Source organism: Aethalodelphis obliquidens, unplaced genomic scaffold (genome assembly GCF_003676395.1).
Source record: "Aethalodelphis obliquidens isolate GAN/ISIS:26980383/991018 unplaced genomic scaffold, ASM367639v1 scaffold20, whole genome shotgun sequence".
In the NCBI taxonomy this organism is placed as follows: Eukaryota; Metazoa; Chordata; class Mammalia; order Artiodactyla; family Delphinidae; genus Aethalodelphis; species Aethalodelphis obliquidens.
Window position 1 is genome coordinate 18,740,639 of NW_020837964.1, and position 18,294 is coordinate 18,758,932.

General features: G+C 50.8%; 2 protein-coding genes across 10 annotated transcripts in view; one reads left to right on the forward strand and one right to left on the reverse strand.

Annotated features, from left to right (window-relative positions):
* The window catches only part of GFOD2 (Gfo/Idh/MocA-like oxidoreductase domain containing 2), a 38,058-nt gene extending 26,219 nt beyond the window's left edge, over positions 1 to 11,839 (forward strand). For 5 of the 9 annotated variants that reach the window (XM_027119551.1, XM_027119547.1, XM_027119549.1 and 2 more), the window contains 3 exons: positions 813 to 1,158; positions 10,283 to 11,177; positions 11,275 to 11,839. In XM_027119551.1, coding sequence (XP_026975352.1) covers positions 900 to 1,158; positions 10,283 to 11,177; positions 11,275 to 11,494 — 1,374 coding nt within the window. In that variant the 5' untranslated portion in view covers positions 813 to 899 and the 3' untranslated portion in view covers positions 11,495 to 11,839. Of the gene's footprint in view, positions 1 to 812; positions 1,159 to 10,282 lie in introns of those variants that run through there. The other 4 variants (XM_027119555.1, XM_027119554.1, XM_027119553.1 and 1 more) reach the window with 3 other exon arrangements.
* Positions 11,840 to 16,439: 4,600 nt separating this feature from the next.
* On the reverse strand, positions 16,440 to 18,135 carry CUNH16orf86 (chromosome unknown C16orf86 homolog). Its single transcript, XM_027119572.1, is given in 4 exon segments — positions 16,440 to 16,883; positions 16,987 to 17,234; positions 17,567 to 17,796; positions 18,006 to 18,135. Coding segments are annotated over 4 exon segments (993 nt in total). The 5' UTR covers positions 18,111 to 18,135; the 3' UTR covers positions 16,440 to 16,473.
* Positions 18,136 to 18,294: the final 159 nt, after the last annotated feature.

The window sequence follows — 18,294 nt, forward strand, 5'->3', positions numbered from 1 at the left end:
GTGGCTCTGTAGTGTTATCAATCTAACCCACTACTGTTATTGAACATCTGTCTCATTTCCCAATTTTTCACTATCTTAGTCAACGTTAGCATGGATATTTTTATATTAAAAATTTCATTCTGGGCTTCCCTGGTGGCGCAGTGGTTAAGAATCCACCTGCCAATGCAGCGGACATGGGTTTGATCCCTGGTCCAGGAAGATCCCACATGCCGTGGAGCAACTAAGCCTGTGTGCCACAACTACCGAGCCCCACAATGAGAAGCCCGCGCACCGCAATGAAGATCCAATGCAGCCAAAAATAAACAAATTTCATTCTAAATATCCTTGTTATTGCTGCTGCTGCTGCTGCCAGTTTGGTAGTTGACATTTTTTTTGGTATTTTTGGTTTCTATGCTTGCTACCCTTAACTTTTAAATTATAATGTGTATAGCACCTAAGTAGTTCTCTTTCGTCTTTTACTGTAATATAACACTCTTCTTTTTCTTCTGTAATATAATATCATAGAATCATGAACTTGCACAAATTAAGGCCCTGGAGGTTAAATGATTTGACCAGAGTCACACCGAAAATTAAGTAACAGAACAGAAATTTGAACCTAGCTTTACTCATTTTTCATCCTTCCTCCTCCTAGTAGATAGATATTGCTAATATCCTTAAGTCTCCATGGGAGAAGCTTCTGCAGCATTTCAGTTTGGAGCAATATTTCATTTGTCTTTTGTGGCAGAGAACTTGCTGCTTCTGAATCAGCCCAGAAAGTAGCCTCAGCTGAGTGTGCCCTCCACTAACAGTCAGTGTCCTGCTTTCTGTTCCAGGAGCCATGTGTGACCAGGACTGGGGGATGGTCGTACTCATGCTGGAGACTCTTGTGAGGAGATGAGTTGGTGAACAGAGAAGCCAGCATGAAGATGCTTCCCGGAGTGGGCGTGTTTGGGACTGGCAGCTCTGCCCGGGTTCTGGTCCCACTGCTGCGGGCAGAAGGGTTCACGGTGGAGGCCCTGTGGGGGAAGACTGAGGAGGAGGCGAAGCAGCTTGCCGAGGAGATGAACATCACCTTCTACACCAGCCGGACCGATGACGTCTTGCTGCATCAAGACGTGGATCTGGTGTGCATCAACATCCCCCCTCCGCTTACCCGACAGATATCTGTGAAGGCTCTAGGTACGGACAGTCAGGCCATAGCAAGGGCAGAGTGCGCCTCCCTCTCAGTGGTCCTTGAGTGACACTGCTCTCCTCTGGGCCTGGGTGGTCCTTTTTGGGCCTGGGTCTGGGACAGCACTCATCCCTGAAGCAGTGCCGAGGGAGGGCACGTTGGGAGGCCTTATGGCTGGGAGAGGAAATGCTCCAGTGGCTGGGAGACGTGCAGCGTTCCCCACCTCCAATAAGTAAATCCCTGAGCAAAAATTAAGCAAATGTCTTTCGAGTTGGCCTGTCACAGGGGTTAGAGATTATTACATTTCAGGCATTGTAAAGTTTGCCTCTGTGAAGTCAGAGTTCAAAGACCTGGGCACTGGGGAATTGGCTGTGATTGATGCATTTGTTCTTCCATTTCTGTGGCACGCAGCACCACAGAAAGGAGAAGAGGATGTGTATCAAGGCTGCCATTTCTCATATTTTGTCAGTCCTTGACTAGATTGAGCACACACCCTTCCCGCCAAGCTTTGCCATTTTGTATGCCAGAGGGTGGGAAGGCTCTCTGACAGCGCTGGGTTTCCCTGACAGGATCCACAGATCAGCCTGCTCACATCTCTGCTCCCTCCGGAAATAGTTTGCTCGGCCACCTCCTGCCCCTGGCTGGGCATGGCTTGGTGCGCCGTTCTCCTGCAGTTCCTGTTGGGCTTCTCTTTCCTGTCAACTGTAGAAAAATTATTCTCTTTGTCTTATATAGGAATCAGAATCTAATTTAATAGGAAAACAAACCAGTAAACATTCATCCAGCAGTTTTTTTAAAAATGTCTCCTGTGTGCTAGGCACTGTCCTGATGTCGTTCTTGACATTCAGAGCAGTGTTGGATTGGAGCTGTCTCTGCTTTCAGATTTCACAGTCCAGTTGAAGAGACTAGAAGTTACACACATTGCAAGGTAAATGAGAAAAGACTTAAGTAACAATTCAGGTAGCATATAATTAATTGACAGAGTAATTGTTTTATATAAGGTGATGGGAGCCAGGTGTCTCTCTGATGCAGTCAGAGATCTGTGGGTCCAGGAACTGATATGCCGTGAGGCTGACCGCCACTCCTTCTGGCCACTACCGTGGTGGAGGGTCCAAGGCTCTGCTGCTTGTCTCTCCCGTAGTCTGAGGATAAGAGGGTGTCTGTCACCTCTAGCCCAGTGGGTTGGAGAGGATAAGTGTTCATTGAAGTGAGCAGGAATAGCAGTCTGTCTGGTTGTTGATTTAGGGCATGTAAGTTTTGGCCAAAAATTATAGATGGTTTGTCTTTTTCCAGAGACCTCTCTCTGAGGATGTGTGACATTGGAGCTATTCACTGGCCCTAGATTTTTAGGGCAGATAATGCTCCCAGATTGGGTTTAGAAGTAGACTTAAGCCAACACTTTAACAGAGGGCTGGTTCAAGGGAATCAAGCTACCATGGTCACTTGACTTCTCACCATTCCTTATGGCATGAATGCAGGTTGGTGAGGCCGGGTGTGTGCAGAGGCAGAGTGCTAGAGACTCTGGTCGCCTTCTTGAACTTTAGGGTCCCCACAGAGGCCATTTCTGAGCTGTGTAAGAAGAAAGAGGAAACCCCAGAGTTCTTTGGGCCCAAGCCTGCTGTTTTCCTGGTACAGGAAAACATTGGACTTTGGGCCATTTAATATAAACAGGAAGGACAGGGATGACCAGAAGCTTCTGGGGTCTTGTATCCCAGCCCTCAGTGAAGTAAGGCCATCAGCCTTCTCTCCACATCTCTGTTGTCAGGAAGGAGGAGGGTATGAATGAGGGTCTTTGGTCTGTTCTTGCAGGTACATGACCACAGGGCCAATTTGGTTGGGCTGGGAGAGCCCTTGTCAGCTGGACCTGCCCTCAGGCGCTGCCCACTTAGGCCCCAAAGGAGTCACTGAGCCTGTTGTGACCATGAAGTTGACTCCCTGTGTGCTTGCTTTCTTTTTTTTTTTTTTAAGTGAGAATTCTGTTTTAATTTTAACTTATATGGAAGAGGGCATGAGAACTCCTCCAGTTTTCCCAAATGACTTGGTGTGAGTACACGAACTGCTGTAGGTAGAGCACCAAACTGACCTTGACATCAGACCCCACTTCTGACCCTATTTCTGTCCCTCTCAACCTGTGTGGGCCCCTGTGAAATGAGGGTATCATTCAGCCTTTCCAGCATGATATATGACTGCCTCCGAGTACTGACCAAGAAAGACACTGGCATCACGTTACAAGGGAAAGCCAGGCTTTCCTGTTGTCCCACATGGAACAGCAGATTTGTTTAAATTAAATTCACATCAAAAATAAATGGTAGGCATCTCCTCTGGATGTTCGTTAGGTAAGTGTTCACTGAGTTGAATGTAGCTTAGAAATGGAACTAAGCGTTCTGAGTCATCTCAAATGTGAAACACTTTTCTGTAGGTTGGAGGACTATATATGTATATATCTTTATAAATATAAATTTATTTATTTATGGCCGCATTGGGTCTTCGTTGCTGCGCGTGAGCTTTCTCTAGTTGCAGTGCGCGGGCTTCTCATTGTGGTGGCTTCTCTTGTTGTGGAGCACGGGCTCTAGGTGCACGGGCTTCAGTAGTTGCGGCACGCGGGCTCAGTAGTTGTGGCTCGTGGACTCTAGAGCACAGGCTCAGTAGTTGTGGCGCACACGCTTAGTTGCTCTGTGACATGTGGGATCTTCCGGGACCAGGGCTCGAACCCGTGTCTCCTGCATTGGCAGGCAGATTCTTAACCACTTTGCCACCAGGGAAGTCCCTGGAGGACTGTATTTAAATTAATGCCTCAAAAGCATGACCCATTCTTTCCTCCTGTAATGTAAAGCTCTGGAAGGAGCTCCTTCTTGGACCTCCCCCCCACCCCCACCCATCTAGCTCATCACAGAGTACCGAGCTGAGCTCCCTGTGCTATACCACAGGTTCCCACTAGCTATCTGGTTTACACATGGTAGTGTACTTATGTCAAACCTAATCTCCCAATTCATCCCATCCTCTCCTTCCCCCACTGTGTCCACACATCTGTTCTTTATGCATCTCTGTTCCTATGCTGCAAATAGGTTCATCTGTACCATTTTTCTAGATTCCACATGTATGCATTAATATACAATATTTGGTTTTCTCTCTGACTTACTTCACACTGTATGACAGTCTAGGTCCATCCACGTCTCTACAAATGACCATATTCTGTTCTTTATTATGGCTGAGTAATATTCCATTGTATACAATGTACCACATCTTCTCTATCCATTCATCTGTCAATGGACACTTAGGTTGTTTCCAGGTCCTAGCTATTGTAAACAGTGCTGCAATGAACATTGGGGTACATATGTCTTTTTGAATTATGGTTTTATCAGGATCTTATTTTCTACTTTTGTTTGACTTTTCATTTCTTCCACCTCAGATTTCATCCGTGTGGCTTTCCCATGAATTCCTTAAAGGAGATGGAGGGACTCTAATGTTTTATTTCTCAATTTAGAAGTGGTTCAGAAAAATTTTTTTTTTTTTTTTTGCGGTACGTAGGCCTCTCACTGTTGTGGCCTCTCCCATTGCGGAGCACAGGCTCCAGACGCGCAGGCTCAGCGGCCGTGGCTCACGGGCCCAGGCGCTCTGCGGCATGTGGGATCTTCCCAGACCGGGGAACGAACCCGTGTCCCCTGCATCAGCAGGCGGACTCTCAACCACTGCGCCACCAGGGAAGCCCGGTTCAGAAAAATTTTAATGTACAAAGTGCCCCACCATTTTTGCCATAGTTGAATGTTTTCTTAAATCTGTCACTAAAAGGTAAGTTTCTGTGCCCAGTTCTTGGCACTTGTGTGCTTCATTAGAAAAATGCTGGGTTTGCCAATCCTTTCCCCATGGGCTCTTAAGATAACAAGGGATCATTCCTCAAGCAGCCTGACCCAGAAAATATAATCCCAAGAACACCAGTCCCTTGGGATGCCTTCCCTGACCCCCAATCCAGATCAGGTCCCTGCTATATCTTTCATATTAACATTAATATCATCTTCATTGCATTTATCACAAGTGCAATTCTACTTGTATTCATAGGATAATTTGATTAATGGCTTTCTCTCCCACTAAACTGTAAGTTGTCTGAAAGTAGAGATCATGCCTGATGTTGTATCCTCTGAGCTTAGCACAGGGCCTGGCACACTGGTTGAATGGAAGTGTTCACAAATTCTACCTGTGCAAGCCCAGTCTGCTGGTGTGACTCAGGGAGCTGACAGGGGCTTGTGACCCAGGAGAGACTGGGCTGTGGGCAGCAGTGATTCTGTCTGGTGGCTATCAAACTTTCTTTTCTAAGTAGCAGAACATTCTTTGTTAAAAAAAAAAAAAAGGCAGAATCCATGGATTTTGTAAAACATAAAAGTGTTGATTTTTCTGGGGCTGCTTCTCTTCCCTGCTGTTTGAAATCATTTGTCTAGTCCCGCACCTCTAAAGAGGGAAACAACGGTGTTGTCCCAGAGCTGTGAACCTGTGGTGCGTTACTAAGGAACAAAGAGGTGGTTTGGGGCAGCTTCTCAGGGCACTTTACTCCTAGGTCGTCTGGGGAGTACTCCTAGGTCGTCTGCGGAGCATGAGCTGGAGAGAGGCTTGCAGTCTGGAACTTGTTCAGCCTCCAGAAGGTCTGAGCTAATGGCACTTGGCATCCATGCTTTCCCCATTCCCTGGAGACAAAAGTGGTTTTCAGCTTCTCTAATATCTTGTTGATTTCCTAACAGGAAAGCTAGATAAACTTAAATAAACATGTCTTTCAAGGCAACGCCACTCTTCATAAAGGTACAGGACCTGTGCAGCTGGCTTGCAGGAGCCTGGTTTAACTCAAGATGGCCTTTAGCTCCCACACTAGTAATACTACTGGGTCCCAAGTTCAAAAGCTCTCTTACTGTTCAGGCTCAAGAAGGAAGGCCTCTTCCCCTTCCCTGACCTCGCGTGGCATGAAGTAAATATTACTTACTCTAGTTTTATCACCACCAAACTCTCAACAGCCACAGGAGTCCTTTTCCTCCCAGCCCACCTCCTCTCCTCCCCACATTGCAGTGTCCACCCCAACCCCTGCTGTGCATAGTTGTAGCAGGAAACCTCTGGGTTGGCCAGAGCTGCAGCCAAGTGGCCAAATTCTCACCCAGTACTGTGATTCTCCTGTCCCTAATCCTAAAATCCCACAAGTGTGGGGAAGCATTGGAGACCCTCCAAGAGCAGATAGTGGTAACAGTTAGGTGCTACTCTCCTTGTAGGGCCCCGCTCCAGCTCTGGACCCCTGTGCAAGGACCTCTCCCCTTGCCTTGTCCCCCTGCCCTTTCCACACTGCTCCCCGCCTTGGGCATGTAACGCTTGCCTAGCCGTTCTCCTGTTGTCCTGCCAGTACCTGTTGTAAAGCTTTCATTACTGTTTAGAGAAGAGCAGGAGATTTCAAGAGTTTTGTAAAGTGAAGAGATTGAATTGGGTCATAGGCTACACATGTGTTCCTTCTTGCCGCAGCACTGAGCTTCGTAACACTGGGAATTCATGCCCGAGAATCCCATATGTGCAGATGGCAAATGCTCTGTGGGGTTCTTGAGGGTCAGGGTGGCAGGGGAGAGGGTAGAAAGTGAGGGGAGCTTGGAAGGATTGGCCAAAGGCACCAGATTATCTCCTGTGGGCTTTGTCAGGATGTGAGCTTCCGAAGGACTGGTCTGGGCCTAACTCTATGAGAGGCCTGATAAAAAGCACATAGAATAAGAAAACTCATCTATGTTCATGTTGTTGTTTTTTTTTTTTTTTTTTTTTTTTTTTTTGGGGGTAGGGGAGAGAGGGGAGAGGGGAGAGAGGGGAGAACAAGCCTCAGATGCCGAATCCGCCTCCCATGTTGATCTTTAAACTTCTTTTTTTTTTTTTTTTTTTTGTGGTACACAGGCCTCTTACTGTTGTGGCCTCTCCCGTCGCGGAGCACAGGCTCTGGACGCACAGGCTCACGGGCCCAGCCACTCCAAGGCATGTGGGATCTTCCCGGACCGGGGCACGAAATCCCCTGCATTGGCAGGCGGACTCTCAACCACTGCGCCACCAGGGAAGCCCTAAACTTCTTTTTAAAAATTAAATTTTCAAAATATTGAACATTGATATTATTGGCCTGGAAATGTAGCTTCTGTGTGAGTCTTAAAATCTGAGTCACAGTGGACTCTTTTTTTTCCTGTATTTATGACATCTGCCGGGTCTCTCTCATGGTGATGGTTATAAAATGTACCGGTGACAGAGCTGTGCTGGGCTGAGCGCTTTACATATACTGCCTCATTTGACTTACTGTTCTACCCTGCATGGTAGATGTGACTCTCCTTTTACAGTGTAGTAAACCAAAGCCCAGAGAGGTTTAGAAATGTCCCAGGTCATGCAGCAACCAAGCGAGAGAACCAGAATTTGAATCCCAGAGTGGCTCCAAAGCTCGAGTTTGGCACCAATAAATGGCCCTTTCTGAGCAGCCAGCTGTCCTGGGGCCCCATTGTTTCTGTTGCAAGGTGGCCAGACAAGTTCCCCTCCTGAGCCTGTGTGAACAGAATCCATCAGAAGAAGCTACACCCACTGGTGGTCCAGTGGGTGGGACTCTGCGCTCGCATCGTGGGGGGCCCAGGTTCAATCCTTGGTTAGGGAACTAGATCCTGCATGCCGCAACTAAGAGTTCACATGCTGCGACTAAGAATTCTGCATGCTGCAACTAAAAAAAAAGATCCCGCAGGCCACAAGGAGGATCCTGCGTGCGCAACTGGGACCCAGCGCAGCCTAAATTAATAAATAAATATTTTTTTATTTATTAAAATAAAAAAATGTAAAAAAGAAGAAGCCGGACTTCCCTGGTGGTGCAGTGGTAAAGAATCCGCCTACCAGTGCAGGGGACATGGGTTTGAGCCCTGGTCCCGGAGGATCCCACATGCCGCGGAGCAACTAAGCCCGTGTGCCACAACTACTGAGCCTGCGCTCTAGAGCCCGCGAGCCACAACTACTGATGCCTGTGCGCCTAGAGCCCGTGCTCCACAACAAGAGAAGCCACCACAATGAGAAGCCCACGCACCGCAACGAAGAGTAGCCCCTGCTCGCTGCAACTGGAGAAAGCCCATGCGCAGCAACAAGGACCCAACGCAGAAATAAATAAATAAATAAATAAATAAAATGTATTTAAAAAAAAGAAAAAAGACTGAGGGAGACCAGTTAAGTTACCATTGCAATAATCCAGGCAAAAAAGTGTGGTGACTTGGATGAGGAAGGTGGCACTGGTGGTAGTGGGAACTGGTGAGATCCTGGATGTAGTTTGAAAGCTAAGCCAACAGGATTTACTGATGATTGAAAGTGGGATGGATGTGAGTGACATCTGTGATTTTGGCTTGAGAAACGGGGAGAAATGAATCGCCATTGACTGAGATGGAGAAAACTCAGGGAAGGGAGTATCAAGAGCTCAGTTTGGGATTCCAACCCTAAACCTACCCCACCACCTTGAATGTCTTTGTGAGTGAGCTACCAATTATCTATCCAATTTCCTACATTTCTTATTGACCCTGTGTAAACCCTCCAACCTGTTTCCTGGTGTGCACTCAGGACTTTAGGAATCCCAGCCCTTTCCTCAGTGCCTTTGCACATGCAGTTTCCTGCCTGGATGTCCTTTCCCCCTTATGCTCCCTGGAACATTTGCTTCCTTAAAGATCACCCTGGCGGCACTCCCCCATGAAGTCTTCCCTTATTCTGCCATCTGTACCAGACCCTTGAGCTTGTTCCCTCAAGAAGCCCATGACTTCTTGGGTGAATTGAGGTCGTGGAATTTGAGTTGCACCCCAAGGGCAGTGTCTGTGGAATGAGTAATGGAATAACTGGATGTCTTCACCCTTCCCTAGCTTGCTGTACCCCCAAACCTGTGTGTGTCCAGTCCATACGACTTCTTGGGCTTTGTAAGTTTTCTGTTGAAGATACTAGCATAAGACTTTCTTCTGCTTGAACCATCCCAAGCTCACAGGAATACTCCAGGAGTTGGTGTCTTTTGGCTGTTCGTACCCTCATGAGCTTTCATCTCATGATGTGGAGGAGTGTTGATCCCTTCCTTTTCCTCGTGTGGGAGCTGCTCAGTCCTCTTGGTCTCTCTCTTCAGGGCTTTGTCTAGCTTTGTTTTGCTCTCTGGGTGCATTCCAGCTGCGATGTACTCAGAACAGGCATGAGACAGAAAGGATGTTTTCTCTCCCTTTCCCCTCCTACTGGAGCCAAGCATTTTCGGGCCTTATGACTACACTAACTTGTTGAACCAGTGTTTTCAGAGGACAATCTGCGAGGAATCTTAGAGCCCTTTCTGCAGTTACAACTGAGAGTGCCAAGCTCATCCCCTAGAATATAGATTTGATTTTCTTACCCCAAGCTGATGATCTAATAAATGCATAGAGGTACATAAGCATGTCCAAGAAGCATGTCCACCTCTCCAGCCCACTTGTGTTAGGCAGTGTTCTTGAGATAAACAGAACCAGGAGGATGTATATTGAGAGAGGGAGGTAGAGATTTATTTTCTAAAACTGATTCATGCTATTGTAGGAGCTGACAGATCTGAAATCTGCAGAGCAAATCTGAGTTCCAGCAAGAGGTGATGTTGCAGACTTGAGTCTGAAGGCAGTCTGGAGGCAGAATTCCTTCCTCTTCAGGGAACTTCAGTCTTTTTTCTCAAGGTCTTCATCTGATGAGTTGAGGCCTACCCACATTATGGAGGGTAATCAGCTCTACTCAAAGTCTACTGGTTTAAATGTTAATCAGATCTAAAGATATCTTCCCAGCAGTGTCTAGACTAGTATTCGATGGGCACCATAACCTAACCAAGTTGACACATAAAATTAACCTTGTACCACCTCTCTACCTCCCACTCCTGGTTTGCACCTTCTGCCTCTACTCCTTTCATTTTTCCTTTAAGAACTTGCTTCTCTTTCTCGAGCCCATAATTCTTTCTCTAGTCCCAGTCACTGGGTACTGTTTTCATCCAAGCTTATCACCTTTCCTCTTGTCCCAGGTCACCACCTGGTCTCAGGCAGCTTTCCTGAGTCACCTGCCTTCCAGAAATGGGTTTTCTTTTCCCAGTGTAAACCCCTTGGGACTTTGAGATTTCCTGCTGTGTTTTATTCTCAGGCATTGGGAAGAATGTGGTTTGTGAGAAGGCAGCAACCTCGGTGGATGCCTTCCGGATGGTGACAGCCTCGCGCTACTACCCACAGCTGATGAGCCTGGTGGGGAACGTGCTGCGCTTCCTGCCTGCCTTCGTGCGCATGAAGCAGCTGATTGCCGAGCGCTACGTGGGTGCAGTGATGATCTGTGATGCCCGCGTCTACTCGGGCAGCCTGCTCAGCCCCAACTACGGCTGGATCTGTGATGAGCTCATGGGCGGTGGGGGCCTGCACACCATGGGCACCTACATTGTGGACCTGCTGACCCACCTGACTGGCCAGAAAGCCGAGAAGGTACATGGGCTGCTCAAGACCTTTGTGAGGCAGAATGCAGCCATCCGTGGCATCCGGCATGTCACCAGCGATGACTTCTGTTTCTTCCAGATGCTTATGGGTGGGGGTGTGTGCAGCACAGTAACACTCAACTTCAACATGCCAGGCGCCTTTGTGCACGAGGTCATGGTGGTGGGCTCTGCGGGACGCCTTGTTGCCCGGGGAGCTGACCTCTACGGGCAGAAGAACTCTGCCACACAAGAGGAGCTGCTGCTGAGGGACTCGCTGGCTGTGGGCACGGGGCTCCCCGAGCAGGGGCCCCAGGATGTCCCGCTGCTTTACCTGAAGGGCATGGTCTACATGGTGCAGGCCCTGCGCCAGTCCTTCCAGGGGCAGGGGGACCGCCGCACGTGGGACCATACCCCCGTCTCCATGGCCGCCTCATTCGAGGATGGGCTCTACATGCAGAGCGTGGTGGATGCCATCAAACGGTCGAGCCGATCCGGGGAGTGGGAGGCTGTGGAGGTGCTGACGGAGGAGCCCGACGCCAACCAGAACCTGTGTGAGGCGCTCCAGCGGAATAACCTGTGAGCCTGCACGTGGGCTCCCTGCCACGGGGCAAAGGGTGAGGGAGGAGCTGTGATGGGAGGGCTTGGTTATAGCACAGTGTCTTTCATTTGATAGGTCAACTTGGGCAGAGTTGAATTCGGGTGAATCTGAAGGTGGCCCCAGGAGAACGCCCCCTCCAGTGCTCATTTACTCCTCAGACTGGGGAGGCGGTGCCGTTCCTATTGCCATGGCTGAGAGGGCCGGCACACTGCACAGGGCGGAGCTGCCCCCAGTGTGTGAGCAGTTCCAGCAAAGGCTTGACTTGGGGGCTTCATCAGCCTATTTGTGGTCTTAACTGGATGAGAAAGCACAGCAAGGAGCCAGCTTGGCTTGATTCCTCAGGCCTGAGGAGAAATGACAAGAGGCCTTGTTTCCATGCCCGTCCTGGGCTGGGGCATCTCAGGAATGGTGAGGGCAGGAAGTCATCCCTCAGGGATCTGCACCTGCCCTCGCTCCCATGTGACCAAGCCCTTCCGGCCTGCAGGCTGCCCCTTCCCTGGCGGGGAGGAGGGGTTCTGTAGTAGATGAGCTCTCAGGGGCTGTTGACCTAGGGCAGAGGGCCCCTGAGTTGGCAGAGAGGAGACAAGGGAGAGCTCTGGGACATCTGATAAATGTTAATAAATCAGAAAGTCTGACACTGTGACATGTGGTTGTTGGTTGTTTGTTTGGTAGATTGGGTTTCTTTAATAATGAAAGGCTTGTTGATTGTTGTAGATTTGTTTCTATTTTTCTCTTTCCTTGTGGCTCTATGGCAGCCCTGACCTGCTCTGGATCCTTCACTATCTAGCGGGACACACAGGCTCCTACCACTGTCTGCCCTCATCTCCTGGCTTATTCCTTGCAGCTGAATCCCTCTGGAGCCCTCCAAGAAGTCTTTCCTCAGCAAACAGGACTTAAGACTTCAGGGGGCCAATCAGGCCTGACGTTTAAGGGGAGATAGTGGGAGAGTTCGAGGTCTCCCTGGGCTGGAGGTCAGGAAGGGTTCTGTTCTTGAAACCAAGGGGTTGGCTCCAGAGGAGCCCTGGGAGAGGAGGGGTGAGGAGTGGCCCCAGGGAGGCTAGACAGGGTGAACTGGAGGAAGGCGCTGCCCCTCGGAAGCATTGTAGCCGGGGTGTAGCCGAGCACTGCCTGGCCTAGCCAGCCAGTCTCCAGCTCTGCTTTTACTAACCTGTTCTCCCCACAGGAAGAGGCTTTTAACCCTGTCAGTCAGAGGCAGGTGGGGCAGGACGGTGGGAAAGGACACATCGACTCCTTTGTTCCTCTGCCAGAATTAAGTCTGGACCAGACTTTCCCCTTCTCTAAGCTTCCCTCTTTCTGGCCTGCTGTGGACTCCTCACCAGAAAGAGAGAGGCTCAGAGAGGGCTCCCTCTTCCTCCTGGCACCCTTTATAGGAGTCACCAGGCCTATTTTCCTGTATTGTCCTGGTTTCAGACCTTGTCTTTGTGAGGTAAAATAACAGTGGCTAGTGTTGGGGTGTACTTACTGCATATTGGGGCCCCAGGGATAGATGGTTCACGTGTATTATTCTATTTAATATCCAAACCACTCTACGAGGTACTACTATTAATATTCCCGTTATTCAGAGCAGAGAGGGGCAAAGTTACTTGCCTCCTGTAAGTTATAAGTGACAGAGCTAGGAGCCTGGTCAGGGTCCTCTTACTACAGAGCCTGACCCTGAACTATTCCTTCCTTAGTGCCTGTGGCATCTCAGACTCTTGAGTGCCCAGGCATTGCCCTTCCCCGCTTGGGTCCTCATCCAGGTTACATTCCTCTCTACAGCAGGAATCTCAGCCTGGCCTGAACTAGTAGGTGGACTGTAGAAAGAACCCCACCAGGCAGGATGCTGGTAGAGGTGAAGGAGGAGAAGCTGCTCCCTTCCTCCCGGCTCAGCTCCAGGTCATCCTTCTGTGTGTTAACAGGATGTTGAGATCCCCCCTAAATTTGGGTATTGACCAAGAAAGCACATGCATCCATTGCATCCGACTCAGATGCTCTTACTTAAGAAAGGGCCATGTTATTGACCCACAGTGGCACTTAGGTTTTATAGGACTGCAATAAAACCTCTGGTTTACAAAGATGGATTCCGACCAAGTCCTGGGGCCGACTGTACATGGGCTTAGGGCAGAGCTACTCTTGAGGACCCAGGTCCTCTGTTGGTACTCTGCAGAACCTAGGTCCATGGCCATCCCTCAGACATCTTTACCATCTTGTATCTCTTGGATTGGTGTGGGGGAGGAGAGGTACCATGAAGTGGCCCAGATGCCTGTTCCCAAGGAAGCCAGCAGGGTTCTGGTTCCCAGAGGTGACAGTCAACTGGTTCCAGGCTTGTCCTGCAGCTCCCCCTCCTGGAGGAAGTCAGCATCACCTTCCAGGACCTGTTTCCCAAATCTCAGGATCTTCCTTGGGTCAAAATAAAGTTTTTCCAAGCCAATGAAAAGGCAGTTAGCTTTTCCTCTCTCTTACAGCAAGCAGAAGAGAGCTTCCAGAATACCTTTTGCTTATTTTCCAACCCCCAACCAAATCTAGGCCTCGCACTCACCCAGACAATGGCAGCAGCCTCCTCACCTCCCTATCGCCAGTCTTTCCCTTCCTTATTCGGCCCTTCACGCTGATGCCCAAGCAACCTCTCCAAAACGTCAGGCCAATATCCCTCGTTGCCTACACCCAGCCTGGTCTGATAGCCAGGCCTCTGCTTCAGCCATGCTAAATGGCCCTCCTACATGGGGCTGACATCTTCCACACTAGTGAGGCTTCATCCCTGGCATATCCTCTGATTGGAAGGCCACCCAACTCTCTCCTTCAGGAAGCAGCTGGAGAGCTGCCTCTTCACTCCTGCAGGCAAAGAGGCAGTCACCCCCACTACCTGTGGCGCCACAGCTCTGGTCCTCAGCCCTTCCGTTATCACGTCTCCTTGAATTATGCTGCCTTAGCATTACACACTTAGAGTGAGCTTCTAGGAGTGGTAGTGGTGTCTTGTTCCTTTCTGTGGCTACTATCACCCACCCTGCTTAGACAAGACTGACAAGTGAGTAAGCCCTCAGGAAACAGACTGACTCTTCTGTGGTTACTGAGTATTTCCTACGTCACCTGTGAAGAAATAGGAACAGATCTTCCTTATCAGTGCTGGCCTGACCGACACCTCCAGCCCTGGAGACCACACAGAGAAAGGAGATGCTCAGCCTTCTTGGGTCAGGCCTTAGCCAGAGAGCCCCCAGGTTCAGAGATCTTCAGGGCTCAGGAAAGGGCAGGCCCTCCCTGGGCCCCAGGGTGTGGTCTCGTGCAAGGCCACTCCTTTGCAGGCCTCTGCTTCCTCAGCCATAAAGTCAGGAGATCAAACTCAGTTATCTTGAAGAGCCCTCCACCTCTAAAATTCCTGGAGAATTCGTGCTCATCCCTATGGACAGCGTTTCAGTCTGCATGGTCCCTGTAGAAGTATCTCCTAGCTCAGTCAGGTCACTGCCCAGGGAGAAGTGTGGGCAAAAAAATAAATGTCCTGATCCCACGGCTTGCCCTGAGGCCTTGTCATGGGGCCAGTGAGCATCCAAGTGACCCTTAAAAGAGGGAACAGCCTGGGATTATGCCCATTTTCTTCCTATTTCCTCCATATGGGCCTGCCCACCCCCTCCCTTCCTGGATGGCCAGGCCATTCTTACAGGGGCCCCCCCATATGGTCCTGGACTTTGGATGGCCTCAGCCTTTCAGATCCTAACCTGTCCCTCTCTGCAGCTTCCTTGGCTCCCCACCTTGGTCTCCTTATCTTGGTGCCTTTCATGGGGCCCCTCTGTTAGGTGGATGCGGTGCAATGACACATGGCCTTGGGGAGTTCACAGTCTAGTCCCCGAAATAGTTATATAACCCACAGTGGTAGTAGCGTGTAGATGCTACAATGCAGGGCAATACAGCACTGGGTGCTGCCTGGCTCAGCAGGAAGCAAGGCGCCGTGAGTCTTCAAGGGTACATGTTATACTAGCCAGGTTGAGGGTGAAGAAATAAAGGCATTTTAGGCAGGGGAAGCCCCACAGGCAGAGAGGGAAGGTAAGAAAAGGTGTAGTTGGTCAGGGAATTACAGGAAGCCACTAAAAAGTTTTAAGGTAGTTGGGGTAAAACGAGCAGGGTGCTAGAGGGGTAGCAACACCATCAGGGGTTCAGGAGTGTGTAGCAGAATCATTGGGTGGGTTGGTGGGGCAAGGGCCCACCGGCAGGGAGACTAGTGAGCTCTCACCTGGAGATGACAGTGTCCCAGGCAAGGGTGCTGACGGGTGTCCGAGAGATTCTCTGTCTGAGAGGGTAGATTCACCTGCCTTCATGCCTGATTAGCTGGCAGGAGTCAATGAGCAAAGAATAGGATGGGGTCTGGGGTGATATCAGGATTTTGGCTTGAACAACTGTGTAGATGAGAAGCAGGAAGAAAAGCAGGTTGGAGGGAGGAGAAATCCATTTAATCTGGAATTCCCTGTGTTTACGATGTCTGAGGGACATGCAAGAGGACCAGGAGGCAGCAGGATAGGGGCTTTCCAAAATGGCCAGCACTGGCCCCCTCTTCCCAGAGACCCCTGAGGATCAGGCGCCGCAGTCATCCAGTGGCTCAGCCACAGGGGTCCAAAGAGAACATTCACCTCTACCACCACCCCTTGCCTGCCAGAAAAAGGCACCAATTCCTCTGTCACCAGGGGCCACTCTGGGGGCAAAGTCTGGTCCAGCTGTGAGAGCTGCCCCTCCTGGAACAGGCAAATGAACTCTGCCACCTCAGAAGGAAGATTCCAAGTGTTGGTCCCCTCAAGGTCAGATCAACGCAGGCCCCTTCCCTGGGAGACAGGGAGCAAGGCCAAGCACCCGCTTCCCATGACGTGACAGTTCTTTTCCTTCCCCAAGTTCTTCCTTACCAACCGCCTTTCCATCCCCACTGTTATCTTGTCTGACCTTCAGGTTCATCTGAGGAGGTTTTAAATGCACAGAACCAGGCCCCGCCCCTGCAGATTCTGATTCATTTAGGCCTGGGGTAGTGCCCAGGAATCTATATTTCTGTCAAGTTCTTGGGCAATCCAGTTCACTCTACCGGGGAATCCTCCACCCTTCTTTCCAGCCTCTCCCTCTTCAGGCATCTTATTTGGGGGATCACAGTCTGAGAAAAGGAAAAACGTTTATTTTTAGCAAACCCAAGATCCCAAGTAGGGGTAGGGGCAGAATCCCCTCTTCCACCTGAGTGCCTAGGGCCATAGACTGCTGCTCTGGTTCAGGCTTGGGAGAAGGGGAGCCCCCAGTGGGGCAGGACAGTCACTTGTACTGAGGAGAGGGTGGGGGTGCAAGTGGGGCAGCGCAGACACTTAGCATCTTGTTGGTGTCCACCTGAGTTGACTTGAGCATCTCAGCCTTGAGGCAACCGCTGACGCCCAGGCTGGGCAAACCCCCAGGCTCCTCGCCAGCTTCCTCTCCCAGGGGAACCAGAGTGTAGGTGGGGGTCATGAACATATTGGGGCAGGGCAAAGTGAGGCCTGAGCCCAGCTCACCTGCCGTGGGCAGCAAGGCCTACAGTTGTTCCACACCTGTCTCCTTGGGGATGAGGGCCAGCTCCGACTCAGGCTTCACCTCAGCCTCGGCCTCCCTATCCCCCTCCCGTGCCTGGTTCAGCTCAGGGTTGCAATAGTTGATGTACTGGTACAGGGGCCGCAGGCGCTGGGCCTTTCCTGCAAGGACCCGGGGCAGGGCAGGTGCTGGAGCGCCAAGCTGTGCCATGTCAGGGGTCCAGCAGGCGGGGGATAAAGGGAAGGCCCGGGGAATGCCACTCACGCTCCAGTCCTAAGGTCTCTGAGGACGCAGACACTGTGCTGGCCACCACAGGGAGCACTGGGGTTCCCACACTCTTGCGCTTCTTGGCTTTTTTGTGCTGTTTGGCAGACGGCAAGTGCTCACTCTGGCTACTCTCCCGCTCCTCCCTCTGCAGCGGCATCCCCTGTGGTAGCTCAGCTTCAGCCCTAGGATGGGCTTGGTGGCTAGGTCCTGGGAGGCTAAGGGACAAGAAGTCCTGAGGAGCCAGCCTCCAGCCTTGGCTCCTGTGCCCTGTCCTAGGGAATAGCCCTGTCTACCTACCACCCCAGGCCCAGATTCTTGTCCCTTTCCTGGTCAGTGAGGCCCGGGGCTGGACAGGGGCCAAGAGCTCATGAGTTCAGCCCCTTACAAGGCTTTGAGACTCCCTCTCTGGATGTTCCCTACATCAGAGCTCTTGAGGGACAGAAGAGGGGAGGAGTGATGGTGGTGGCAGGGAATAAGTATGTACACTGCAGGAATGCCCGATTTAGGAATCCTACGGAATCCACCCCCATTCCACCTCCCCAGCCCTTCAGCTTCTTCCCTCTGAAAGCCCCCTCACTTGACCAGCTTCCTCTTCAGACCATGACTGGTCCTCACAATGGAGGCCATAGGCCTGGGGCCTTTCTCCTCTAGTGCCTGCACCTCTGGCTTGTGCCTCTCTTCCTCCAGCTTGAGTCTTTCCTCCTGGATCTTTGGCTCTGAGACTGGCCCTGTTGGACACTTGTCTTCACCCTGGGTTTGGCAGGCTTCATGGGCTGGCACTAGGCACTGGTCTCCCATAACTGGACACTAGAGGTGACACATAGGTAACTGGTCACCATGGCCAGGCAAAGGATACAGGGATCAGCCATTAGATACCAAATACAGATGAAGGGCACCAGCCCATGCCCCTCCCAGGCTGTGGAGCCTGTCCTGGCAGTTAGGGGGTCATTGCACAGAAGCTGGTCTCCTAAAGCTCTGTGGCCAAGTGTTTGAAGGCTAGACAGCCTAATGGTCACCTCAGAATTCTGCGCATGGCCACCAGGCACCTCCGTAAGCTGTGACTGTCCCAATGCTCTTCCCTCTTGGGCCCCTGGCCACTTCTCAGTCCCTGCTGAGGCCATGGCTGCGGAGGATCAGTGCATCCTCGACGGTTGCTTGGGGGACGTGGGGGGTGGGAGGTGGAGGGCGGACCCTAGACTGGTAGACCGTGAGCTGACCCCGGAGAAGGGCCGGGTTGCGAAGGGCAACTGGCAGACGGTCTGGCCCCACCCTCAGCTGGAACTACAAGCCCCAGAAGGCTTTGCG